At 42.1% G+C, this 27,211-nt stretch overlaps 1 protein-coding gene across 3 annotated transcripts in view; it reads left to right on the top strand.

Annotated features, from left to right (window-relative positions):
* The window catches only part of Ptpn2 (protein tyrosine phosphatase non-receptor type 2), a 92,208-nt gene that overhangs the window by 31,843 nt on the left and 33,154 nt on the right, over positions 1-27,211 (top strand). For 2 of the 3 annotated variants that reach the window (XM_045144532.1, XM_045144531.1), the window contains exons 3-5: positions 4,370-4,470; positions 10,294-10,392; positions 12,430-12,564. In XM_045144532.1, coding sequence (XP_045000467.1) covers positions 4,370-4,470; positions 10,294-10,392; positions 12,430-12,564 — 335 coding nt within the window. The remainder of the gene's footprint in view (positions 1-4,369; positions 4,471-10,293; positions 10,393-12,429; positions 12,565-27,211) is intronic. The other variant, XM_045144533.1, reaches the window with a different exon arrangement.

The following is a 27,211-nucleotide window of genomic DNA, read 5'->3' on the forward strand; positions in this document are numbered from 1 at the left end:
TGTGGAAGTGTGGTTTGTTGGCTTTTCTGGTATTCCATGGAGTCTAGTGGTACTGGTTTCCTTTTCTTCCCCTACTGCAGCGTTTAAAAGATAGAGAAGGAAATACTTACAGACATCAAACAGTGATTAAGTACTGTGGGCTTTGGTATTCAGGGAGATTAAGTACTATGGGCTTTGGTATTCAGGGAGTCCAGAGTCCTAACACTGTTATTTTGATAACTCAATTTCAGAGATTCCTAGGCAGAATAAAATGTAGAAAAAGAGAAAGCATGTAACTTTCTGCTTTATTTCTAATTCAGAAGTCAGAAGTTTGTTTTGTTTTGTCTTTTCAGTCAGTAGGATGGAGCACCAATACCTTGTCAATACTAGGCAAGCACTCTATCCCAGCATGCTACCATCTCAGAAGTTAGTTTGAGATGGGCAGCTCACAGATCCAGAACTCTTAGGAGTGGAGTAGGAAAAGGTGACATTTGGTCCTAGCTTACCAGGGAACCTGAATCAGCTCTCACAGATTATTTCAATTAGTTGTTAAATGATTCTTAGTTGATGAAGAGGGTGATGTTATATTTATATTTGCTGAGTACTGTAAATCATAGTCACAGGTTCTCATAAGAGACTTTGATAGTTTCACTTCCTGAAATGTGCATATGAATGGTCTTTTTACAAAGCTATTTTAAGGCGATGTATTTTATTTTATTTTATTTTTGAGAGAGACAGAGAGAAAGAAGCGGGGGTGGGGTGGGGTGGGGTGGGAGAATGATTATGCCAGGGCCTCCAGCTACTGCAAACAAACTTCAGGTGCATGATGAGTGTGCCAGGGCCTCCAGCTATTGCAAACAAACTTCAGGTGCATGTGCCGCCTCATGCGTCTGGCTTACATGGGTCCTGGGCAATCGAATTTGGGTTCTTTGGATTTGCAGACAAGTGCTTTCATTGCTAAGTCACCCCTCCAGTCCAAGGTGATGTATTTTAATCACCAGAAACTGCCTGTCTAAATCTCTTCTAAATCAAAGTATACTTAGAAAAATTGTTTTTGCTTTTTGTTTCAGTTTTTTCAAGGTAAGGTCTCAGTCTACCACTAGTCTCTGTAGTTTCAGGGTAGCCTCAAACACTCAGTGATTCTCTTACCTCTGCCTTCCAAATACGGGGATTAAAGGCATGCAGCACCACACCAGGCAAGTTTTTATTTTATTCTATTTTTATTTATTTGAGAGATAGAAAGAGGCAGAGAGAAAGAATTGGCCCACCAGGGCCTCTAGCCACTGCAGATGAACTCCAGACGCATGCACAACCTTGTGCATCTGGCTTATGTGGGTCCTTGGGTGTCAAACTGAAGTCTTTTTGCTTTGCAGGCAAGTACCTTAACTTCTAAGCCTTCTCTCCAACCCAAGTTTTTTTTTTTTTTTAATTTTACCTACTTACTTACTTATTTATTTATTAGAAAAAGAGAGAGAGGGAGAGGGGCAGATAGAGAAAGAGAGAATGGGCACACCAGAGCCTCTAGCCAATTAAACCACTTGTGACTAATTTTAAAGAACTATAGAGTTTTCCCAAGGATTGCCATTTGCTAACGAACTTTTAAAACTGTTTTGGGGGCTAGAGAGATGTCTCAGTGGCTAAGCCACTTGCCTGCAAAGCCAAGCAACCCAAGTTCAATTCCTCAGTACCCATGTAAAGCCAGATGCACAAAGTGGCGCATACATCTGGAGTTTATTTGCAGTAGCTGGAGGTCTTGGTGTATCCATTCTCTCTCTCTCTTCTCTCTCCCTCCCTGCTTGCAAATAAATTTTTTTTTTCTGGCTTAAAAATGTTTTTAAACATTTAAAGGTGGCGCACGCCTTTAATCCCAGCACTCGGGAGGCAGGGGTAGGAGGATCACTTGGAGTTCGAGGCTGCCCTGAGACTCCATAAGGAATTCCAGGTCAGCCTGGGCTAGAGCAAAACCCTACCTGTAAAAATAAGAACAACAACAACAAAAATACTTTTTTTTTTTTTAAATTTACTTGAGAGCGACAAACACAGAGAGAAAGACAGATAGAGGGAGAGAGAGAATGGGCGCGCCAGGGCTTCCAGCCTCTGCAAACGAACTCCAGACGCGTGCGCCCCCTTGTGCATCTGGCTAACGTGGGACCTGGGGAACCGAGCCTCGAACCGGGGTCCTTAGGCTTCACAGGCAAGCGCTTAACCGCTAAGCCATCTCTCCAGCCCCCAAAATACTTTGTTTTTAACCTGAAATAATTCAGTGGTGCGCCTGTGCTTCTGCTCATTGTGTGAGTTAATTCTAGACAAGAAGCAGATGCTTGCAGGGAAGCAGGAGCTGCGGGAGTCTGGGTGGCTTTCTTGTAGCATTTGCCACCCACCCCTCAGGTCCCCAGGATTCATCTGTGCTGTTAGTCACTGTATGTGTTATTTTCTTCATGAAGTTTTGGGGTAAATGGTGTAGGTGTTAGTGACCAGAGAAAATAATAGTGAATCCTAGTTCAGAACTCCAAGAGTAAGGTATCAAGTGCCAAGCTGCTGGAGTTGTAGGCTTTTCTTCTGCCATGGTCTGGAAAAGTGCCATTCAGGGTCATGAAGTCCCAGCAGCCTCTGAGCTTAACTGTCCCAGTTGCATGTTGGCCAACATGCTGTATTGAGTTGTGCAATGTATGTGTGTGGTCGGGGGTTAGTTTGTATTCCTTGATTGCAACACGGGAAAATGCATTCTTTTGGCAAGATGTTTTAGTGAATCTTAAATTTTTCAAATATGTAGCTTTTACAAAGCATGCATTCTTCTCTTGGTACATTGCTTGTTAGTCTTCATTTCATTAATTAGTTGCTGAGCTTCTTACCACCTTGTATAATGTTAACAGTTAAAGAGTGGTGACGAAACAAAAAAAAAAAAAGGGCTTGCTGACATCATCTTTCCCAGAACACAAGTATATGTGATTTACTATAAGGTCTTAGTTTTTCTGTTGGCAGTGACATGTAATATGTACAGAGGTTTTGGTTTATTTCCAGCAGAAACATCTTAGATAAATTGATGTGTAAAACTAAAGTCATATAACATTTTCCTTCATATAGTGATGATAGTGTGGACAGTGTTTTAGTTTAAAAGTGATGGCCTACACCAGAAATCCCAGCATTGGGGATGGTAGTGGTAGACGGTCAGTTCATGGTCATCCTCGGCTACATACCAAGTTGAGGGCCAATCTGGGATATACTAGACCCTGTCTCAAAAAGTATCTGCTGGGCATGCTGGCGCACGCCTTTAATCTCAGTACTTGGGAGGCAGAGGTAGGAGGATCACCTAAGTTCAAGGCCACCCTGAGACTACAGGGTGAATTCTAGATCAGCCTGTACTAGAGTGAGACACTATCTCAAAAAACAAAACAAACAAACAAAAAAAAGCAAGACTTGTTAATGTAGTCTTAGGTAACAAAACATTTTTTTAGTACCTTTTTCTTTTAAAGAATACAGTCATAATGTTCCAGGTATTTCTAGCACTTAACCTAAACATAATTACTAAATAGAGTTGAATGCATATCTACCAAGATCTAGTCACCTCTCTTCAGGATTTTCAAGGTAGGGTCTCGCTCTACCCCAGGCTGACTTAGAATTCACTATCTCTGGTTGGCCTCAGGCAGGCTTCACAGGATCCTCTGACCACTGCCTCCTAAGTGCTGGAATTAAAGGTTTACTTCATAGTCCCTGGCTTATTCTCATCTCTATGAGGTTAAATGGCTTTTTTGTGGGGGGGGGTTGAGATAGGGTTTCACTTTAGCCCAGGCTGACCTGGAATTCACTTTGTAGTCTCAGGGAGGCCTCAAACTCATGGCGATCCTCCTACCTCTGCCTCCTGAGTGCTGGGATTAAAGGCGTGGGCCACTATACCTGGCTTCAAATAGCTTTTTGTTTGGATACCACCAAAACTAAATGATCTTCTCCTTGTTTTATTCATTGTTCTGCATTTTCATGCTGGCCAGTTGTCCAAGTAACTCTAGCTGGTGTACTCATTAACAGAAGCACTTTCGTCGCAGCACAACAGTAACAAGACAATGGTTTTACTTATTTGCAAAAGGACCATCAGAATTTGTCTCTACTCTCCTATGGCACTTATTTATTGTTTGTTTCTTTATTTTTGTTTTGCGAGGTAGAGTCTTGCTCTAGCCCAGGATGACCTGGAATTCACTATATAGTCTCAGAGTGGCCCCCAACTTACAGTGATCCTCCTGTATCTGCTTCCAATTGCTGAGATTAAAGGCATGCACCATCATGCCTGCCTGTTTCTTTTTGTTTCTATAAAACCTTAGATTCTATAAATACTATGAAATCTTAAACAACAAGAGAGCTGAAGTGATACTTATGATTTATCATTCTCTCTTTGCAGATGATCACAGTCGTGTTAAACTTCAGAATATGGAAAATGACTATATTAATGCCAGCTTAGTTGACATTGAAGAGGCGCAAAGGAGTTACGTCTTAACACAGGCAAGTAGTGTGATACCAAGCAGATGTCTGAGAACTAGAGTTTGTATTCATTGTGCTTTAAAACATAGCTGAAATTCCATCTTGATTTTGCTAACTAAATGCTATTTCAGTGTTTTTTTTTGTGGTTATAAAATAAATATGTCTGTGAAGTGAAGTCTTATGAAGTGGGTTGGTCCACTTCTCGTCAGGCAGAATAACTTTCTTGGTTTTATTTTATTTTTATTTATTTTTGAATTTGAGACAGAGAGAAAGGGAGAGAGAGAGAGAAGGGGCACACTCCAGACACATGTGCCACCTTGTGCATCTGGTTTATGTGGGACCTGGAAAATTGAACCTGGCTCCTTAGGTATAGGCAGACACCTTAACCGCAAAATCATCTGTCCAGCCCTTTCTTGGTTTTATTGAACACAAAGCTTTTTGCTACTGCTCTGATAGTGTGGCTTGGAGTTCTTCCCCTGTGATGCATAGTTGGAGAAACCTTTGAGAGCTCACCTGTTTTGTTTTGTTTCGTTTTTTAACTTTTTTTTATTGACAGCATCTGTGATTACAGATAATAAACTATGATACTTCCCTCCCCCCTCCCACTTTTCCCTTCACAATTCCACTCTCCATCCTATCCCCTCCCCCTCTCAATTAGTCTTTCTTTTATTATTTATTCATTTATTTATTTGAGAGACAGAAATAAGCAGGGAGGGGGGGGAGAGAGAAAATGGGCCTGCCAAGACCTCCAGCCACTGCAAATGAACTCCAGATGTTTGCATCCCCTTGTGCATCTGGCTTATGTGGGTCTTGGGGAGTCAAACCTCGGTACATTGGCTTTGCAGGCAGGCGCTTGAACCGGTAAGCCATCTCTCCATCCCACTCTCTCTTATTTTGATCTCATCTTCTTCTGCCTGTTATGAGAGTCTTGTGAAGGTAGTGCTAGGCACTGTGAGGTCATGGATATCCAGGCCATTTTGTGTCTAGAAGTGTGTATTGTAAACAGTTCTGCCCTTCCTTTGCTCTTACATTCTTTCTGCCACCTCTTCGGAAATGAGCCCTGAGCCTTGGAGGGTGTGATAGAGATCTTTCAGTGCTAAACACTCCTCTGTCACTTCTCAGTACTATGGTGCCTCTTGGGTCATCCCAGTGGTCACTGCTATATGAAGAGAAGTTTCTCTAGTCAAAAGTAAAAGTAGCATTGATATATGGGTATGACTGAATGTTAAGTAAAGTGATTATAGGGCAGTTTGATGAGCATAATATATACATTTAACCAGACAAGAGCAGGTATTATACTCCTAGAGATTCATGACCTCCGCCATAGGCTTTTGATTAAGTTTTTAGTGCCAGGCATATATTCCCTACCATGGAGCAGGTCTCCAGTCCAATTAAGAGAATTGTTGGTTTCCCCCATAACAGACATGCAACTAAGTTTTTTTCTTTCATTTTTTAAGGTAGTGTTTCACTCTAATTCAGGCTGAGCTGGCATTTACTAATACAGTCTCATGGTGGCCTAGAACTTGTGGCAATCCTCCTACCTCTGCCTCCTGAGTGCTGGGATTACAGGCGTGCGCCACCATGCCCAGATCACTAATTTTTTTTTTTTTTTTTTCCGAGGTAGGGTCTCACGCTAGTTCAGGCTGACCTGGAATTCATTATGTAGTCTCAGTCTGGCCTCGAACTCACAGTGATCCTCCTACCTCTGCCTCCCAAGTGCTGAGATTAGAGTCATGCGCCACCACACCCAGCACTAATTTGTTTTTTAAAGAACAGTTTTATTGACTGGAGAGATGGCTTAGCAGTTAAGGTGCCTGCCTGCAAAGCCAAAGTATCCAAGTTTGATTCCCCAATACCCACATAAACCAGATGCACAAGGTGGCACATGCATCTGGAGTTCGTTCGCAGTGGCTAGAGGCCCTGGCATTCCTATTCTCTATATACGTATATATGTGTGTATATATGTATATGTGTGTATGTATGTATGTATGTATGTATGTATGTATGTATGTATGTGTGTGTGTGTGTGTGTGTGTGTGTGTGTGTATATATATATATATATACACACACACGTATATGTATATACACACACACACACACCTCTTTCTCTCTCTCTGTCTGCCTCTCTCTCAAATACAGTTTTTTGTTTTTTGTTTTTTTTTGGTTTTTCAAGGTAAGGTCTTGCTGTAGCTTAGGCTGACCTGGAATTCACTGTGTAGTCTAAGGGTGGCCTTGAACTCACAGAGATCTTCCTACCTCTACATCCTAAGTACTAGGATTAATGGCATATGCCGCCATGCCTAGCTTTTTTTTTTTTTCTAAATTTTTATTTAAACAACTTCCATGGTTATAAAAATATCCCATGGTAATACCCTCCCTCTCCCCACTTTTTTTTAATGCAAGAGAGAGAATTGGCACTCCAGGGCCTTCAGCCACTGTAATTGAACTCCAAATGCGTTTGCCACCTTGTGTGCCTGGCTTACATGGAACCTGGAAAGTTGAACATTGGAACATTCGTCCTTAGGCTTTTCAGGCAAATGCCTTAACGACTAAGCCATCTTCTCCAGCCCTCACTGTCATCTTTAATATATCTTCGGAGACTATAGCTGTGCTGTGGATAGGGTCTGGTTATCTGCAGGACATCAAAAGGGGGTAGAGGCCAGGTGTTCCAAATGGCAGGCAGATATCCTGCTGAGTTCCCCGATACTTTCCACCCATATGGTTTTGCAGAATTGGACACTTCCACACATAAGTACCATTCTTCCTCCATGCTGAAACCACAGGTGTACCTTTTTCTTTTTAGTTTCTTTTTTTTTTTTTTTTGGTTTTATGAGGTAGGGTCTCACTCTACCTCAGGCTGACCTGGAATTCACTATGGAGTGTCAGGGTGGCCTCAAACTCATGGCGATCCTTCTACCTCTGCCTCCCGAGTGCTGGGATTAAAGGCGTGTGCCACAACGCCCAGCTTTTTTAGTATCTTTTTCTTTTTTAATTTTTTGTTTATTATTTATTTATTTACTTGAGAGTGACAGACAGAGAGAGAAAAAGGCAGAGAGAAAGAGAGGAGAGTGGGTGCGCCAGGGCTACCAGCCACTGCAAACGAACTCCAGATGCGTGCGCCCCCCGTGCATCTGGCTAATGTGGGTCCTGGGGAATGGAGCCTCGAACCGGGGTCCTTAGGCTTCACAGGCAAGCGCTTAACCGCTAAGCCATCTCTCCAGCCCTTTTTTAGTAGGAGTAATTCTTGCTTATCCTCCTGGTCACTCTTTATCTCACATGAGGGCCTTGGCTAATAGCACCAACACTTTTTTTTTTTTTTCCTAATTTAAACCTCTAGACAGTTGTCTTATTTCACTGAGGAAGGTCATATAGTGGGAAAGATGAAGCAAAAATGTGACATTACAATAGATCCCTTGATTTTTATTGTGTTACCTTGTAATTACCATATCAAATGACTTAACTCACCAAGCATTTATATCTCTATTATTTTCTGTCTTATCATATAAAAAATGATGTCTTGAGAAACTCCATGCATTATTTGTTGTAGTATTTGTTACTGCTTTTTATCAGTAATAACGTATATAATGTATAGTAATAATGGGAATAGGGGTCCCTTTATAAAACTTCTAAAATCCATTATGATAAAGAAAATTCCTACTTGCGGGCGTGGTGGCACACGCCTTTAATCCCAGCTCTTGGGAGGCAGAGGTAGGAGGATCTCTGAGAGTTCGAGGCCACCCTGAGACTACATAGTGAATTCCAGGTCAGCCTGAGCCAGAGTGAGACCCTACCTGGAAAAAAAAAAAAAAAAAAAAAAAGAAAAGAAAAAAAAGAAAATTCCTACTTAATACCCCAGGTACTTTTTTTTTTCTTTTTGGTTTTTCAAGGTAGGGTCTTGCTCTAGCTCAGGCTGATCCGGAATTCACTGTGCAATCTCAGGGTGGGCTTGAACTCATGGTGATCCTCCTGAGTGCTGGAATTAAAGGCATGCACCACACATCTGGCTTCATTCATACCTTTTGCCTTTGTACCTAGCATGTTAGGAATACATACTCAGAAAACAGGTCAAAGGATAGAAAACACTAGAGATAGTTAATGTGTATTACCACTAATGCTCTTATTGTTCATCGTTACTTATTAATCATTGTCCTTCCTTCCCCCCATCAGTTTTTGTTTTTAAAATCAGCCCTTTGGCCAGGGGTGTGGAGGATCACCATGAGCTCAAGGCCAGCCTGGAACTACAGAGTGAGTTCCAGGTCAGGTTGGGCTAATGTGAGACCCTACCTTAAAAAACTAACAAAAAAATTGGCCCCTTGATAATAGTATATACATTTTGCAGATTAGAAAGTTGGTATCATTGCTAGCAGGTAGAACTGAAAGATGAATCCCTATCCCTTTGAATTAAAAACCTGTGAGTTTTTTTTTTTTGTGTGTGTGTGTGTTATGTTTGGTGTGTGCATGTCTGCATGCAGGTATGTGCATGCATGTGGAAAGCTTACCTGCCCTCTTGAGACCAAGTCTGTCACTAAATCCAGAGCTACCATTTTTCAGTCAGTCTAACTGGCCAGTGAGCCTCAGTGATTCTCCAGTCTGCTCTCCACAAGACTGGTGTTATAGGTATGCGTGACCATACCCAGCTGTTTATGTGGGTCCTAGGGACAGAACTCGGGACAGATCTGGCCTTCCCTGGCCCTAGTATTTGTTCAATTAGCTCAGCCCAAAATCTGGGTTCTTTATACAGTAGCAACTGTCTGATTTTTTTTGTTGTTGTTGTTTAATTTTAGAGTGAGAGATAGAGGATTGGCATGCCAGGGCCTCAGCCACTGAAATTGAACTCTAGAGATCTGTGCCACCTAGTGGCCATGTGTGACCCTGCACTTCCCTTACCTTTGTGCGTCTGGCTTACATGGGATCTGGAGAGTCAAACATGGGTCCTTAGGCGTCACAGGGAAATACCTTAACTGCTAAGCCATCTCTCCAGCCTGTGTATCATGTTTATTATTAAACTGGGGGGGGGGCAGGTCTCTTGTAAGCCCAGGCTAATCTCAGATGCTATTAATAATGACAGCATTAGAACCAATAAGTGAGATTGGATCTCTTTGGGGCAAAATCATGCCTGTACTTCAGTGCGCAATATCTAGTTCTCCAACTCACAACTCTTCCCCCACCCCCTATGGTTTTTCAAAGTAGGGTATCACTATAGCCCAGGCTGACCTGGAACTCACTATGTAATATCAGGGTGGCCTCAAATTCAAGGCAATCCTCCTACCTATGCCTCCTGAGTGCTAGGATTAAAGGCATGTACCACCATGCCCAGCTTTTCTCTCTCTTTCTCTCTCTCTTTCTCTTTATTTTTCTTTTTTTTTTTATTTCAGAGTATAGCTGTACTGAGGATAGAGTCTGGCTCTCTGCAGACCATCAGAAGGGTATAGAGGCTAGATGGCAGGCCCAGCGGGGCCTGTAACTGCTACAAATGAACTCTGGATGCAGGTGCTACTGTGTGCATCTAGCTTTATGTGGGTACTGGGGAATCAAACCTGGATCATTAGGCTTTGCAGGGAAGTGCCTTACTGGCTGAGCTATCTCCCCAGCCCCTCCAAGTCACACCTTTGAAAGCCAGCCAATATCCCAACAGTCTCTATTCTATCTAAGTAGATAGAAGGTTTTGATCAGTTATTGCTCAAATTTTAAGTAGTACCAAGTGGGTTGTTTTGAATGCAAGTGTATTTAAAGTCTTGATTTCGATAGCATGACGTAATCCACTGGCACATTAAGAAAGCCTTGCTCCAAGCCTTGCTGTTTTCTAGCACTGTTCCCTGATATGCTCTCATTCTGATCTTGCAGGGTCCACTTCCTAATACATGCTGCCACTTCTGGCTCATGGTGTGGCAGCAAAAGACCAAAGCAGTTGTCATGTTAAACCGAACTGTGGAGAAAGAATCAGTGAGTAATATATTGCATATGAACATTTCTTAAACTTTTCTTTTTATTTGGGGACCTTTTATTGCTGAAGGCTAGTGCCCAGGATGCTTCTAACCAGAGAACTAATGTATCCTTTTCTTCTTCTTCTTTTTCTTTTTTTTTCTTCTTTCAAAGTAGTATCTCACTCTAGTCCAGGCTGATCTGGCACTCACTCTGTAGTTCCATGCTGGCCTCCAACTCAAGGTGATATCCTGCCTCAGCCTCCAGAGTGCTGGGATTAAAGGTGTACTCTACCATACCTGGAGAATTTTTTTAGAATTATAATTTTAAAATGTTTTCAGGCTGGAGAGATTGCTCAGGGTTAAAGATGCTCCTCCATAAGGCCTGAATGCCTGTATTAGATTCCCCAGTTCACACATAAAGCCAGATGCACAAAGTGGTGCATGCATCTGGAGTTTGTTTGCAATGGCAGGAGGCCGTGGCACACCCACATTTTCTCTCAAATAAATAAAATATAACAATTTTTCATTGTACATATAGTATTGTATTTTGTATCTTACATCGAGCCCATTCCCCTCCATTCCTTCCTCCCAGCCTTTGTTCCTGTATACAGTTTTCACGTCTACTTTCAGATCACAAGTACATAGATGATTTTGTATGCCTGTATAAAATGTAGGAACTGCATTGAGAAAACATTTGTCTTTCTAAGACTAGCTTAATGCACTGAATATGTTTATCCCCTACTTGCATCTATTTTCCTTCAAATGACATGGTTTTTTATAGCTGGGACAAAGGCTCCCATTTTGTATATATACCACATTTTGTTAATTCATTCTTCAGTTGTTGGACAACTAGATTGTTTCCATAACTTAACAATTGTGAGTAGTACCAAAACAAAAAGTGATGTGCAAACATATCTGTGATATATTGACTTGGAATCCTTTAGGTTAACACCGAGAAATAGGATAGAGTAAGAGAGCTGGGTCATATGGTCATACTTATCTTTTTAGATAAGTAGTGTTTAGTGGAAATCACTTGTGAAGCAAAGCCTTTCAGTGTGACTTCAAGATGCTTCTATGAGTTTGATAGCTGTGAGAAGTACAAAGTGGATGTTTTTAAAACTTTGGCTATAAGGATGCCTTATTCCCAGAAGTAGGAGGATTGTCGTAAGTTTGAGGTCACCCTGAGGCTACATAGTGAATTCTAGGTCAACCTGGGCTAGAGCAAGACCATACCTTGAAAAAAAAATACGGTTATGCTTTTAGAATGGCAAGTTTTGGGGGCTGGAGGGTTGGCTTAGCGGTTAAGGCGTTTGCCTGCAAAGCCAAAGGACCCAGGTTTGATTCCACAGGACTCACGTTAGCCAGATGCACAAGGGGCGCATGCATTTGGAGTTCATTTGCAGTGGCTAGAGGCCCTTAGCACACCCATTCTCTCTCTCTTCCCCTCTTACTCTGTCAAATGAATACATAAATAAAATATTTAAAAAAATAGAATGGCAAGTTTTGGCTGGAGAGATGACTTAAGGCTCTTGCCTGTGAAGCCTAAGAACTCCTGTTTGAATTGTCCAGATCCCATGTATAGAGGCAACAGTGATGCAAGCATGCCCACAAGGGGGCGCTCACGTCTGGAGTTCATTCACACTGACTGAGAGGCCCTGGGGTGCCATTCTCTGTTTCTCTGCCTCTCTAAGAATAGCAAGTTTCATTTCTATTTTACGTATATGCAAACTGTTTATAACTTTTTAAAAATATTTTATTTATTTGAGAATTTATTCACTTTTTTGAGAGCAAGGAGAGAAAGTGATACCAGGGATGCAAACAAACTCTAGATGCATAAGCTATTTTGTGCATCTAGCTTTACATAGCACAGGTATTAGGAAGTTAAACTTGGGCTGGTAGGCTTTGCAAGCAAGTGCCTCTAACTGCTGAGCCATCTCCCCAGCCCTGCTTACAGCTTTTTAAATTTAAATTTTGATACTTGAAAAAGTTTAGCATGCATATTTGAGGTTTGTATTCTTGTTTCATGATGTCTATAAACTAATATTCTTAAATTTAGGTTAAATGTGCACAATACTGGCCAACAGATGATCGAGAGATGCTGTTTAAAGAAACAGGATTCAATGTGAAGCTCTTATCTGAAGATGTGAAATCATATTATACAGTACATCTACTACAATTAGAAAATATCAATGTAAGACTTACCTTGCCCAAAAGTTTGGGTATATATATATATATATATACACACACACACATACACACACACACACACACACATATATAGTAATATTTAGTCCTAAGTATTTATTAAGTGTTTCTGTAAATAGTAGCTTCTTGAGGATTCTCAAAGTACCTTAAAAACCAAGAGTCTTAAGAATTTTAAGGTTCAGATTTGAGGATTGAAAATTTGTGTAATATACATGAGGGGTATACCTCAATGGTAGAGAATTTGCCTAGCTAGGATACTGTAGTTCCTAGATTCACTAATACAACAAAATAAATAAAACAAAATGAAATGAAAGTGAGAAACTGGGGGTGTAGTTGGTTTGCTTGAGACTTTGGGTAGTCTGTAGCACCAAGGACATGAAAAACATACTTGGAATGTGAGTTCTTTTTCGAGGTAGGGTCTCACTCTGGCTCAGGCTGACCTGGAATTCACTATGTAGTCTCAGGGTGGCCTCGAACTCATGGCGATCCTCCTACCTCTGCCTCCCGAGTGCTGGGATTAAAGGCGTGCGCCACCACGCCCAGCTGGAATGTGAGTTCTTGAGAATGAAGCAAACCTTGATTCAACCTCCAGACCTGCACCTTAATCGAGGTATCCTCCAGACACATTCCTTTAGCTCCCTATGCCTTGCCTATCCTGTGAAATAGACATTGTCTTTGTCTAAGCTGGAGTGAAGATCAAATAAAGATACGCACCCAAAACATCTGTTAGGAATAGACTTGGTAAGCAGTAGCTCCTGATACTTATTACTATTGAGAGTAGTGAAATAGTTAAAAAAATGACTTACTAAGCTGTTAATGTGTTCTTACTTAATCAGAGGAGGAATGGAAATGGTTAAAGCAAATGATCTCACACTTACTTAGAATTTTTTTCCCCCCAAAATACACAAACTGTTTCTTGGTACTTGTTTGAGACACATATACGTGGTAGATTGCAAACCTGCTGTTTTCATACTGGGTATCTGAGACCATTTCCCCCTTTCTCATTTATTTCCTTTACCTTTTCTGTGCTATAGTTAGAGCAAGTTAGAAGACATGAGTGAGAGTGATTTGGAGCTGTTAATCTAGGAAACTAGAAAACAGGGAAGCATTTGACCAAATTAACTTTAGTAATTTATCTAGTTTCTAAAGTGAAATACTATTTACATTCATTTACCTAGTGATCACTAAAAACCAAAAAGCTTTATAGAGAAGATAAATATATGGACGTTTTAGATGGTAGATCTCTTAGAACCTCTGTTTTTCCCAGAGTGTGCACAACTGTACCTTGTGTGCTTAATGCCCAAGTTCTGTTTTCCTTCTGCCCAGGTTCTCATGAACCCTCAACAGGCTTATCACCCAGAAGAGCTCCAGAATTACAAAGTTTTTCTTTTTCAGTCTTTTTTTTTTTTTTTCGAAGTAGGGTCTCACTCTGTCCAGGCTGACCTGGAATTAACTCTGTAGTCTCAGGGTGGCCTTGAACTCATGGCGATCCTCCTAGATCCTCCTACCTCTGCCTCCCGAGTGCTGAGATTAAAGGAGTGCACCACCACGCCCGGCATTCTTTTTTTTTTTTTTTTTGTTTATTTTTATTTATTTATTTGAGAGTGACAGAGAAAGAGGCAGATAGAAAAAGAATGGGCACACCAGGGCCTCCAGCCATTACAAATGGACTCCAGACACATGTGTCCCCTTGGGAATCTGGCTTATGTGGGTCATGGGGAATCGAGCATCGAGCTGAGGTCCTTAGGCTTCACAGGCAAGCACTTAACCACTAAGCCATCTCTCCAGCCCAAGGTTTTTATTTTGTTGTTGTTTTCAAGGTAGAATCTCACACTATCCCAGGCTGACTTGGAATTCACTGTGTAGTCTCAGGGTTGACTTGAACTTATGGTGATCCACCTACCTCTGCCTCCCCAGTGCTGGCATTTATTTGAGAGAGACAGAGATAGACAGACAGACGTCGACAGAGTAAGTATGGGTACACCAGGGCTTCCTGCTGCTGCAAATGAACTCTAGACATACGCACCACTTTGTGCATCTGGCTTTATATGGCTACTGGGGAATTGAATGTAAACTGTCTGGCTTTGCTTTGCAAGCAAGCACCTTTAACTACTGAACCATCTCTTCAGCACAAGGTTTTTGTTTTATAAATTCACAATCACTTTTTTTTTTATTATTGTTATTTTGTTTTTTCGAGGTAGGGTTTCACTCTAGTCCAGGCTGACCTGGAATTCACTATGTAGTCTCAGGGTGGCCTTGAACTCATGGCTATCCTCCTACTTGTACCTCCAAGTGCTGAAATTAAAGGCGTGCACCACCACGCCTGGCTCACAATTGCTATTTATTTTTATTTATTTATTTATTTATTTGAGAGCAACAGACAGAGAGAGAAAGAGGCAGAGAGAGAGAGAGAGAGAGAATGGGCGCACCAGGGCCTCCAGCCACTGCAAACGAACTCCAGTCACATGCACCCCCTTGTGCATCTATCTGGCTAACGTGGGTCCTGGGGAATTGAGCCTCGAACCGGAGTCCTTAGGCTTCACAGGCAAGCGCTTAACCGCTAAGCCATCTCTCCAGCCCACAATTGTTATTTATTTTTAATTAATTTTTTATTATTATCTTCAGACAGAGTTCTGCTCTAGCTCAGGCTGACCTGGAATTTACTGTATAGTCTCAGGGTAGCTTTGAGCCCACAACACTTCTCCTATCTTGGCCTCCCAAGTGTTGGGATTAAAGGCAGCACCACCATGCCCAGCCTGTATTTATTTTGTACAAACTGTTTTCTTTACTGTACCATAATTGCATTGAGATAATGCCAGTATCTCTGATAATGAATTGTACAGTGCTTACTACCAGAAATGGACTATATTTCCATTAACTTCTTGTAGCTCTCCATGACTTTGCTTAGTTTTTATTCCCTGTTACCTTATCTGCTTGTGACATTAAGCTGATTAAATACACATAGACATTTTCTGTGTATGCATATGTGTATTTGCATGTGTATGGGTACACTATGATCTCTTGCTGCTGCAATTAAATGCCTGTCCGGCTTTATATGGGTAGCTAGGGAATTGGACCCCAGTATGGCAGCTTTGCAAGCAAACACTGAACCATCTCCTTAGACCACATGTTTCCCCACTTTTTTTTTTTTTCTTCAGTTTTTTGAAGTAGGGTCTCACTGTAGCTCAGGCTGACCTGGAATTCACTTGGTAGTCTCAGGGTACCCTTAAACTCATGATGATCCTCCTGCTTTTGCTTCCCAAGTGCTGGGATTAAAGGAGTGTGCCACCATGCCCGGCTCCCCAATTAAGAACTGATTACACTTTAAATAACAATAAAGTGGAATACATTATTTTGGGGAAGGGGTGGATTCGAGGTAGGGTCTTGATGTAGCCAAGGATGACCTGGAACTCACTATGTGGTCTCAGGCAGGCACCAAACTCACAGCTACCCTCCCAAGTGTTAGAATTAAAGGCATGCACCACCACACCATCTTTTCAACTTTTTTTTTTTTTTTGGATTGTTGTGTTTTGAGACAAGGTTTGCAGTCCCAGGTTCATCTCAAACTTGTTGGGGGGGGGGGCCGGATGTGTGTTTGTGTGTGTGTGTCATCTCAATATATGTTCTCCTATTTCCCCTTATGTGTTTGTGAACACATATATATCCCACATTTCTTTTTCTTTCCATAGCCTTAACACCTTAAAATATGTTAGGTAATGAGTTTCTTTTCTTGTAGATAGATTGCCTGTCTGATAAGAACAGGCCAAATTCAAATGGACTTCTAACTTCTCTCTGTTGCGCTCTCTCTTTTTTTCTCTTTTTGGTTTTTCAAGGTAGGGTTTCACTCTAGCTCAAGCTGACTTGGAATTCACTATTTCACCACCATACCCAGCTTTCACTTCTAATTTCTAAGATGAAGCTGCTAATTGTTGAACTGGGTAAATGGCTCACTTGCTTGCAAAACCTTCTGCCCAAGGTTCAGTTCCAGTACCCACATAAAGCCAGATGCACAAAGTGGTGTATGGGTCTGGAGTTCATGTGCATGAAGCACTGGCATGTTTGTTTCCGCTCTGTCTGCACTCCCTCCTGCCTCTCAAACAAATAAAAGTAGTTTTGAAAAAAAAAAAAAATAGCCAGGCGTGGTGGCGCACGCCTTTAATCCGAGCACTCGGGAGGCAGAGGTAGGAGAATTGCCATGAGTTCAAGGCCACCCTGAGATGACAGAGTTAATTCCAGGCCAGCCTGGACCAGAATGAGACCCTACCTCGAAAAACAAAATAAAACAAAACAAAACAAAAAAAGCAGGGTGTGGTGGTACACACCTTTAATCCCAGCACTTGGGAGGAAGAGATAGGATCATCATGAGTTCGAGGCCACCCTGAGACTGCATAGTGAATTCTGGGTCAGTCTGGGCTAGAGTAAGACCTTACCTCAAAAAACCAGACAAAGAAGAAAAAGATACTAATTCTTTTAAAGAAAGATTGTAGTTATTTATTTTATTTTAGTATTCAAGGTAGGGCCTCACTCTGCACCAGGCTGACCAGGAATTTACTATGTAGCCTTGGTGGCTGCAAACTCACAGTAGTCCTCTTACCTCTGCCTCCCGAGTGCTGGTATTAAAGGCATGTGCCATCATTCCTAGACAGTTTGTTATTTAAAAAAATTTTGGGGGGGTTGGGTTGGAGAGATGGCTTATTGGTTAAGGTGTTTGTCTGCAAAGCCAAAGGACCTTGGTTTGATTCCCCAGGACCCATGTAAGCCAGATGCACAAGGTGGCTCAAGCATCTGGAGTTCATTTGCAGTGGCTGGAGGCCCTGTGACACACCCATTCTCTCTCTCTCTCTCGTAAATAAATAAAATTTAAAAATAGATATTTAAAACTTTTTAATATTTTGTTATTTTAGAGAGAGAGAAGAGAGAATTGGCGCACCAGGGCCTCAGCCACTGAAGTCGAACTGCAAGTACTTGTGCCACCTAGTGGACATGTACGACCTTGCACATGCCTCACCTTTGTGCATCTGGCTTATGTGGGATCTGCAGAGATGGAACGTAGGTCCTTAGGCATTGCAAGCAAGCCCCTTAACCACTAAGCCATCTTTCCAGCCCTGGTTTGTTATCTTTTGTGGCAGTGTTTTGTTCTTGTGCTTGACTGCCTGGGAGCTTCCAGCAGTTGTCCTACCTCAGCTTCCTGAGTGGTGTAGTTTTATACATGTACCAATGCATTGGTTTAAAGGAAAATGTGTGACTTCCAGACATGTTTCTGATGTTGAAATAATTATGTGAGATGTCCAACCACAGTGTTTGTTGCTAGCAGCTGTGTGATATAATGAAATGATTGGTCAGCCTTTGTTTAGACTCTGTCACAATAAAATGGGAGAAGCTTGTTTGACTTCATAATTTTGATTTAGAACTAGGAATGCTAGATGAGTAGAGTAGCATTTATGATGAGAGGCCAAGTGATACTTGATTAGATTCAAAGACACTAGAACCAGGGTGTCCTGCTTTGACTGCTTCCGGATTGAGTGAGTTTTGTCTCTACTTTCTCTCTCCTTACCCTCCACCCCCAATGAGGTAGGGTTTCACTCTGGCCCAGGCTGACCTGGAATTCAGTATGTAGTCTCTGGGTAGCCCTGAACTCATGGCGATTCTCCTACTCCTACCTCTGCCTCCCGAGTGCTGGGATTAAAGGTGTGTGCCACCACGCCCAGCTATTTTCTTTTCTTCAAAGAAGATAATGGTGTTCCTTCCTCATAGGATTGCGATAAGGATTGGACCATTTAGTAGCTTGTCCCAGCTAAAGTGTGGGAGCCATTTACTGTCTTTGGTTCTGCTCATTTTCTTTGTGATAGCCATGAGCTGGGAGGGATTATGGAAGTACCTGATGGTAAGAGGCACAGAGGCGACAATGAAGTAGGTGACTGGTGGCCAGCCTCAGCGCATGTTTCTCAAGGAACCTGGGCTTCAGAGAGCCAATTGGCTTCTAAAAGAATGACTAGCCTATGTCTGTAGCTATCTCCCAAGCAGGATTTGCTCTGAGAGACATGAAGTCTAATGGTTATTCTGAAAGATCTGACATCTAAAACAGTCAGGCATGGTGGCACATCTCTTTAATTCCAGCCCTGTGGAGGCTGAGATAGGAGGGAGGCCATGAGTTCAAGGCCAACCTGGGCTACAAAGTGAGGTTCAAGTCAGCCTTGGCTAGAGTGGAACCCTGCTTCAAAACCAAAAAAAATGTAAGGGCTGGAGAGATGGCTTAAGAGGTTAATGCAATTGCCTGCAATGCTTAAGGACCCAGGTTCAATTCCCCAGAACCCATGTAAGCCAGATGCACAAGGTGGTGCATGCGTCTGGAGTATATTTGCAGTGGTCAGAGGCCCTGGTGTGCCCATTCTCTCTCTCTCTCATCTGCTTCTTTCCCTATCTCGTCTCTCAAATAAGTAAATAAATATTTTCAAAATGTAAAAATGAAATTTTGTATTAAAAAGGCCATTAAGCCACTGACTTTGGCAGGCCTGTTGGGACAGCTGCAGACAAGAACAAGCCTAGTAATTGTGGATGTGTTTGGGGGGGGTATGACGGGAAAGGATGGGTATCTGGAAAGGGAGCAGAGGGACGGCAGGATTTAGGAAGGGAGAAGACATGGTAATTGAGGAGATGAAAATAAACTTGTTTGTTTATGGTAGACTCTTGCCCAGGCTGACCTGGAATTCACTGTGTAGTTTCAGGGTGGCCCTGAACTCACAGTGATCCTCCTACCTCTATCTCATGAGTGCTGGGATTAAAGGTGTGCACTATCGTGTCTGACTGCATTATTTTGATGAAGGAGTTGTCAAACTTTGTAATATCATTTGAAATAAAAAGTCTTTCAGTCTGGTTCTATAGTGCAAGAAAATCACTGGTTCTCAAATCTGCTAGCAGGGAAGATTGCATTATATAAGTTGTCATGAGTATTTCTGGGAACTAACTTCAAGTATCCTAGACAAGCATGACCAGAACTTTTTTTTTAATTTTTTTTTTTTTGTTGTTATTTTTGTTTGTTTATTTATTTGAGAGAGACAGAGAGGGACAGAAAGAGGCAGATAGGGAGAGGGAGAGAGAATAGGCACGCCAGGGCCTCCAGCCATTGCAAACGAACTCCAGACGCATGCGCCCCCTTGTGCATCTGTCTAACGTGGGTCCTGGGGAGTCGAGCCTCAAACCGGGGTCCTTAGGCTTCATAGGCAAGCGATTAACCGCTAAGCCATCTCTCCGGCCCCAGAACTTTTTTAAAAATTAAGAGATCACTCATCTCAAACCAAAGTTACGCAAGCAAAGAACCAGAAGTAGTTGCTCAGAATTGTGGGGTAAACATACATTTGGAGCCAGGACATGATGACAGTAATGTGTGTACACAACAGGATAGGTGGGCTGGAGAGAGGGCTTAGCAGTTAAGACACTTGCTGGCAAAGCCAAAGGATCCTGGCTCAATCCCCAGTACCCACATAAAGCCAGATGCACAAGGTGGTACATGCCATTTGGAGTTGTTTGCAGTGGCTAGAGATCCTGGCACACCCATTCTTTATCTGCCCCCCTCTCTCCCTCTCTTAATTAAAGAATTCCTGACCACAATGCAGGCCCATTAGCTTGGGCTTATTTCACACTAGACCTGGTTTAGGCTTGTGTAGACCAATCAGTGTTTCTGCATGGTTAGCACTGCATAGACAATTGTCAGGGAAGAAAAAAGAAATGGAGTTTAAAATACCCACCAGGTGTTGGAGGACGGCTTAGTGGTTAAGGTGCTTGCCTACAAAGCCTAAGGACCCGTGTTCCATTCTCCAGAACCCACGTAAGCCAGATACTCATTATGGCACATGTGTTTAAAGTTTTTTTTGCAATGGCTAGAGGTCCTGGCCCACCCATATTCATTCACTGTCTCTCTCACAAATAATCAAAAAATTTTTAAATGCGCTGGAGAGATGGCTTAGAGGTTAAGGCACTTGCCTATGAAGGCTTAAGGACCTACGTTCGAGTCCCCAGAACCTACTTAAGCCAGGTAGATGCACATGGTGGCGCATGCATCTAGAGTTCATTTGCAGTGGCTAGAAGCCCTGGCGTGTATTCTTTCTCTCTCTCATAAACAAATAAAATATTAAAAAATATTTAAAAAACAATTATAAAGAAAATACCCATTAGGCTGTGTGTGTTGGCAGTCATCCCAATTCATGGGAGACTGAGGCAGGAGGACTGTTTTAAGTTCTAGGCCAGTCTTGACTGCATAGGGAGACCCTATAAATCCCAAACAAAATACCCACTAAACACTTGTGCATTCCATTTCAAGTGAGCCATGATTGAATTAGCTGTATCCTGTTCACTCAAGGATCAACCCAGTTGTCCAGTCCTGTTGTCAGTATTGCTCTGTTGTGTCGACTTAAAGCTTTGGAAAGGGAAGCTACAACTCAGCATTATTAATCTGGAATGTTCTGAACTTCCTTTATCGTATTATTTTGCCTACAGGAAGAGTGACCTTTTTGTGTATAGTTACATGACTTACTTAAAATATTTTATTTATTTATATGAGAGAGAGGGGCAGGTAGAGAGAAAATGGGAATGCCAGGGCCTCTAGCCACTACAAATGAACTGTAGGCACGTGTGCTACCTTGTGCATCTGGCTTTGCGTGGGTACTGGGGAATCAAACCTGGGTCCTTTGGCTTTATTGGCAAGCACCTTAACTACTAAGCCATCTCCTCCAGCCCTTTGTATGATTTTGACAATGTATTCAGTTGTATGACTAACATAATGAAGATACAGAATTATTTTTTCACATCTAAAAAATTGTTATTGTTTACTGTGTATCGTCAACCCTATCCCCCGTCCCTGTCCATTGGCAACAGTAATCTCTTTTCTGTTGTTAAAATTTGGGTTTTCAAGAATGTCATGTAGGGGCTGGACAGATAGCTTAGCAGTTAGGTGCTTGCTGGCAAAGCCAAAGGACCCAAGTTCAAGTACCCACATAAGCCGGATACACTAGGTGGCACATATGCCTGAAGTTCATTTGCAGTAGCTGGAGGCCCTCGTGCACCATTCTCTCCTTCCCTACACCCCTCTTTCTGCCTTTGTCTGTCTCTGAAATAAATAAACATAAAACTATAAATAAATAAAAAGAATGTTGTATAAATATAGTGTATAGCCGGGCATGGTGGGGCACGCCTTTTTAATCCCAGCAGAGGAGCAGAGGTAAGAAGATTGCCGTGAGTTCGAGGCCACCCTGAGACTAAATAGTGAGTTCCAGGTCAGCCTGGGCTAGAGTGAGACCCTACCTCAAAAAACCAAAAAGAAAAAAACATATATATATGGTATAGCCTTTAGGGCTTGGATTCTTGAACTTGCCATATTTAATTTAGAAGTTAAAAGGAGGACTGGAGATGGCTTAATGGCTAAGGCGCTTGCCTCCAAAGCCAAAGGGCTCAATTTCAGTTACCCAGGACCCACATAAACCAGATGTACAGTGGCTAGATGCTTTGCCTGCCTATGTCTCTCAAATAAATAAAAAATAAGTTAAAAGGAACACCTAGTGGGCATGATGTAATCCCAGCTGCTACAAGGCTGAAGCAGGTGATCTCAAGATGAAGCCCATCCTAGACATCAGAGTGAGAACTGGTCTCAAAACTTAACAATAATAAAACACTTAAAAGGAAATGCCTTAGGGACTGATCGTTCAGTGATAGAGCAAAGTTTTATTTAGCATGTGGAAACCCTAAGGTTCAATACTCAGTTCCCCCACCAAAAATATATGTAAGGAACTATTTTGAAGCTTAGAAAACATAGCTATCTCAATTAGTAACAGAGAAATCTAAAGGCACACACCTTTAATCCCAGCACTTGGGAGACTAAGGAAGGAGGATCACTTGAGTTTGAGGCCAGCCTAGGATTGCAGAGTAAGTTCCAAATTGCCCTGGACTAGAGTGAGACCTACTTCCATAAAAAGAAAAAAAAATTTCTTGTGCCTTTAGTACTCTGAGAAACTGTGGTGCGTGGTATGTTTAAAATTATGAGAACTAGGTCTCAAAAACAATGGCATGCCAAGGATGGCAGTGTACATTTATAAACATAGTGCCCAGGAGGCTGAAAAAGGAGGATTGAGTTCTTGCTGGGCTTGGATATGGTTCACTGGTAAAGTGCTTGCTTTAGTGCTCTGAGTTCCATCTCCAGTACCACAAAAACACATTAAAAATAAAACGATGAAAATCCACGTGTTACTAAGTAAATGAATAAATATCATTAAAGTATAAATAATTTCTATACTCTAAGCCAGCCGTGGTGGCACATGCCTTCAATCCCAGGACGCTACTCGGGGGGCAGAGGTAGGAGGATCACCATGAGTTCAAGACTACCCAAAATTCTGTAGTGAATTCCAGGTCAGCCTGGGCTAGAGTGAAACCCTGCCTTGGAACCCCCCCCCACCGCCCCCGCCAAAAAAAAAAAAAAAAAAACATTCTGCATTCTGAGTCTGGGGAGGTGGTTGAAGGTGCTTGATGGCAGGGCATGCTGGCTCGGATTACATTCCCCAGCACCTACAAGGAGCAGGGTGCCCTGGTGCCCATTCCTATTCATTCATATTCTCTCTTGCTGTAAATATTTGAGAGAAAAAAATGTCTGCACTCTTTTCTGTGGCTGGGACAGTTTCCTGCTTTGTTTTATTGGTGGTGCAGAGCATCAAGGATCCCAGGGCCACAAGCCTGCTGGACCACTGCACTCTGACTGTGCTCTGTCTCCTGCCTGGGCATCCTTTTTTTATTTTTCGAGGTAGGGTCTCACTCTGGTCCAGGCTGACCTGGAATTCACTATGTAGTCTCAGGGTGGCCTTGAACTCATGGCGACCCTCCTACCTCTGCCTCCCGAGTGCTGGGATTAAAGGCGTGCACCACCACACCCGGCTTCTTGGGCATCTTAATTCATACTGAAAAACAGAAATTATGTGTTTAACATGAAAGTCACCTTCTATTTTGAAAATTTTTAGGAACAAGATGTTATAGTAATGTTTTCTGCTCACTTTTTTTTTTAATCAAGATATTGAAATATTTCTTCTGTGCCTTCTTACTCCAAACATGGCCTACTATAAACCTGAAAAATTGTGCAGACATATTAGGTAGGTCACTTCTTCCTTTTCAGAGATGAAGAATAACTTGTAGACAGTGCTCCTTGGGGCAAAAAGGCAATTGGCTGACAACTAAAGGAGCATTTCCATAATGAGGTAGTCAGAAGTAAAGACCATCAGGAGTATGCAGAAAGTGATAGCAAATGCCAGGCAGGCCCAAGAAACAGAAAGGATTTAGCATGTTTGTAATCCATTTCATTATGTCAGGGAAAGCCTGTTAATGGCTTGAGTACTAGTACCAGCAATTAAAAATGTTAAAGATTGTTCCTTGAATTCAAGAGCTGCTCCTTAAATACTAATAAAACATATAAAGAGATTTATTTATAAAAATAAAAGTAAGGGGCTGGAGAGATGGCTTAGCGGTTAAGTGCTTGCCTGTGAAGCCTAAGGACCCCGGTTCAAGGCTCGTATTCCCCAGGACCCACGTTAGCCAGATGCACAAGGGGCACACACATCTGGAGTTCATTTGCAGTGGCTGGAGGCCCTGGCGCATCCATTCTTTCTCTCTATCTGCCTCTTTCTCTCTCTGTTGCTCTCAAATAAATAAATAAAAATAAACAAAAATATTTTAAAAAATAAAAGTAAGATCTCAATGTAGCCCAGGCTGAATTAATTATTTTATATTTTTATTTATTTATTTGCAAGCAGGGATAGAGAAGAGAGACAGACAGAATGGTGTGCCAGTCCTCTAGCCACTGCAGGTAAATTCCAGATGCACACCCCTGTTTCAGCATCCAGGTTTATGTGGGTACTACAGATTTGATCCCAAGTCGTTAGGCTTTGTAGGCTCTAAGGAAAGCGAGAAAGAAAAGTGCAAGAAAAACACCGGACTTGATCTCAAACAGACAGAGACTGTTTATTGAAGCCCAGCAAAGGGCTGCAACCTTCCTATGGGATAGAGGCTGAAACTCTGAGCTAGGCTAGGGTTCAGGCTTATAAGGAGGACCTTTAGGAAAACAGACAGGACCAGGTACAGTTTTCTATTTGTAGCCTTGCTCAGAAAGGGTTAGAATAAGCTGTTTCAGCAAGCTTGTCTATGGCAGGCGGCCTAGATGGTTTCTCTTCCCCCAAGGCCTTCTGAGTTAAGGGAAGTACATCACTTAGGGGACTTGTCAAGCTTGTCTGAGACCGAATGTCTCAGATGTTTCCAAGACCCCCTAGCTTCAAGGATAGTCATTACCCTTCAGTTCAGACTCTGGAAGGATAAAAAAGATTGGGAAAAATTGGGGAGTGAGTGGAGTCTGAACTGAAGGGTAATGAACTGGGCTGTGAGAGGAGGGAGTTGGGATGATGTTGTTAAAAATTAAGTTGTGGGGCTGGACATATGACTTAGTGGTTAAGACACTTCCCTGTGAAGCCTAAGGCCCCAGGTTCAATTACTCAGTACCTACATAAGCCAGATGCACAGGTGGCAGGTAACACATGAGTTTGGAGTTTGTTCGCAGTGGCTGGGAGCCCTGGCACACCCATTCTCTCTATCTGCCTCTTCCTTTCTCCCTCTCTCTCACATTAATAAATAAAATATTGAAAGAAAAAAATTTTAAAATCAAGTTGCTTCCTGCTGGGGGGGAGTGTCGGTCTTTTAGGGGAGCTATCCTGCACAGTCTGGTGGAGGTTGGATGTCCAAGGATTAGTATCCAGTAGCCATGAAGAATTCAGTAACTCACTGTGAGGTAAGGCTTGTATTTTTTCATGGAGGAAATCAGTGAGGCATCTCAATATGTAAAGACTGAAAGAAAGTGTTTGTAAAATCATAATCATAGGACACAGTAAAGAGTTTAGCTATAGAAACCAAAAATTGCTGTCATGGATTTTATTAACTTCTTGTTTTACATTGTCTATCTGTTGTTGAATATTGGAATTGTCTATAATATTGAAGCAACACATTTCAGAGAATTTTTGGCAGCCTGTACAATGTTTGGATAATAAAAAAAAAAATCAATAATGGCACTATTTTGTAATATTGAGGCTCAGAGTTTTTTCTTTCTTTCTGTTTTGTTTTTCGAGGTAGGGTTTCACTGTAGCTCAGGCTGACCTGGAATTCACTATGTAGTCTCAGGGTGGCCTTGAACTCACGATGAGCCTCCTACCTCTGTCTCCAAAGTGCTAGGATTAAAAGCGTGTACCACCATACCCGGTTTAGAGTTCTTTCATTTCTTGTTTAATTTCTGCCAGAACTCATGCAGTGAGACTGGTGGTTTTGCTAAAGACACAGGCCAATTTAGAGACTTCCTTTTGTATCCCTACCACAAGGCCCGGAACAGGTAGGATAAAAGCTGCTGAGATGGCTATCTGCTTGGGATCTTAGAGGATTAAATTGTCATCACATTAATTGAGGGCATGCTCTCAGTAATCTGGTGAAAAGGGGATAGAGATGACAGTAAGAGGAGGATCCATCTGATGTAACAGATCCCAGAGAAGTTGGTAGGAGGGACTTGAAAGGCTACTTATTGCAGAGAAAGACCTATCCCATGGGCAACCATTTGTCATTGAGAAGGGAGATATTTAGTAGAGTAGAACAATTAGAAGGTGGGGGTTAAGAAGTGGTCGACGGGAGAAGGGTACAGTTGATGCATAAGCAGTGTTGGACAGCTAGAGAGACTGGGAGTGCTGATTCTTTATGGAGTACAGGATGATGATGATGAGCAATTTTATATCTAGTGACATTAACATATTCATTACACTTAGTGGATAGACCCATGAGATTATTAGCTGATATTTGGTGGACTGAGTTTCACTCTTGTATGCAAAAAGCACTTTTGTTAATGGTATCAACAGGCAGCTATACCTGAAGTTTTGTGTGTTTAAAGATTCCAAAGCCTGGTGTGGTGGCCCACATCTTTAATCCCAACACTTGGGAGGCAGAGGTAGGAGGATCACAATGAATTCAAGGCTACCCTAAGACTACACAGTGAATTCCAGGTCAGCCTGGGCTAAAGTGAGACCCTACCTCGAAAAACTAAAAAACAGATTCCACACGGAGTAAATTGCTTACTCAAAATCACATCTTGCCCCACGGGGAACCTGGTTTTCTGATTTGATCTTTGACCTCCATCAACTAGTGGATGACTAATGGGACTCTGAGGCGAATCAGGAAATTTCTTATTTCTATGTGTGCCCTGGGCACTTAGGGAAAGCAAGAATCAAAGGGGGATGTGGGGGACATGAAGCCTTCTACTGTGCTGGCTGGCAGTGTGTGTCTACCGGAAGGGTATATTGGAACCCGCCTACTAAGGGGGACCTTATTGCCATGACACTGAGCCAGACCAGGGACCAAAATGGACCATGTTACCTTCCCCCCTTGAAAGGAAATGAGACCTGTAATTTTGTTTCAAGTTTACAGATAATTAGAGACTCAGTGGCAAAGGTACGAGAGAATTTGGAAAAACAAAAGAAAGAAAGAGAAGCTAATAGAGGATGGTTTGAGTCATGGTTCAGTCATTCCCCATGGTTAACAACTCTGCGGTCTGCTTTAGCAGGGCCATTACTTTTATTTTT

The sequence above is a fragment of the Jaculus jaculus genome, chromosome 2 (genome assembly GCF_020740685.1).
Source record: "Jaculus jaculus isolate mJacJac1 chromosome 2, mJacJac1.mat.Y.cur, whole genome shotgun sequence".
NCBI lineage: Eukaryota > Metazoa > Chordata > Mammalia > Rodentia > Dipodidae > Jaculus > Jaculus jaculus.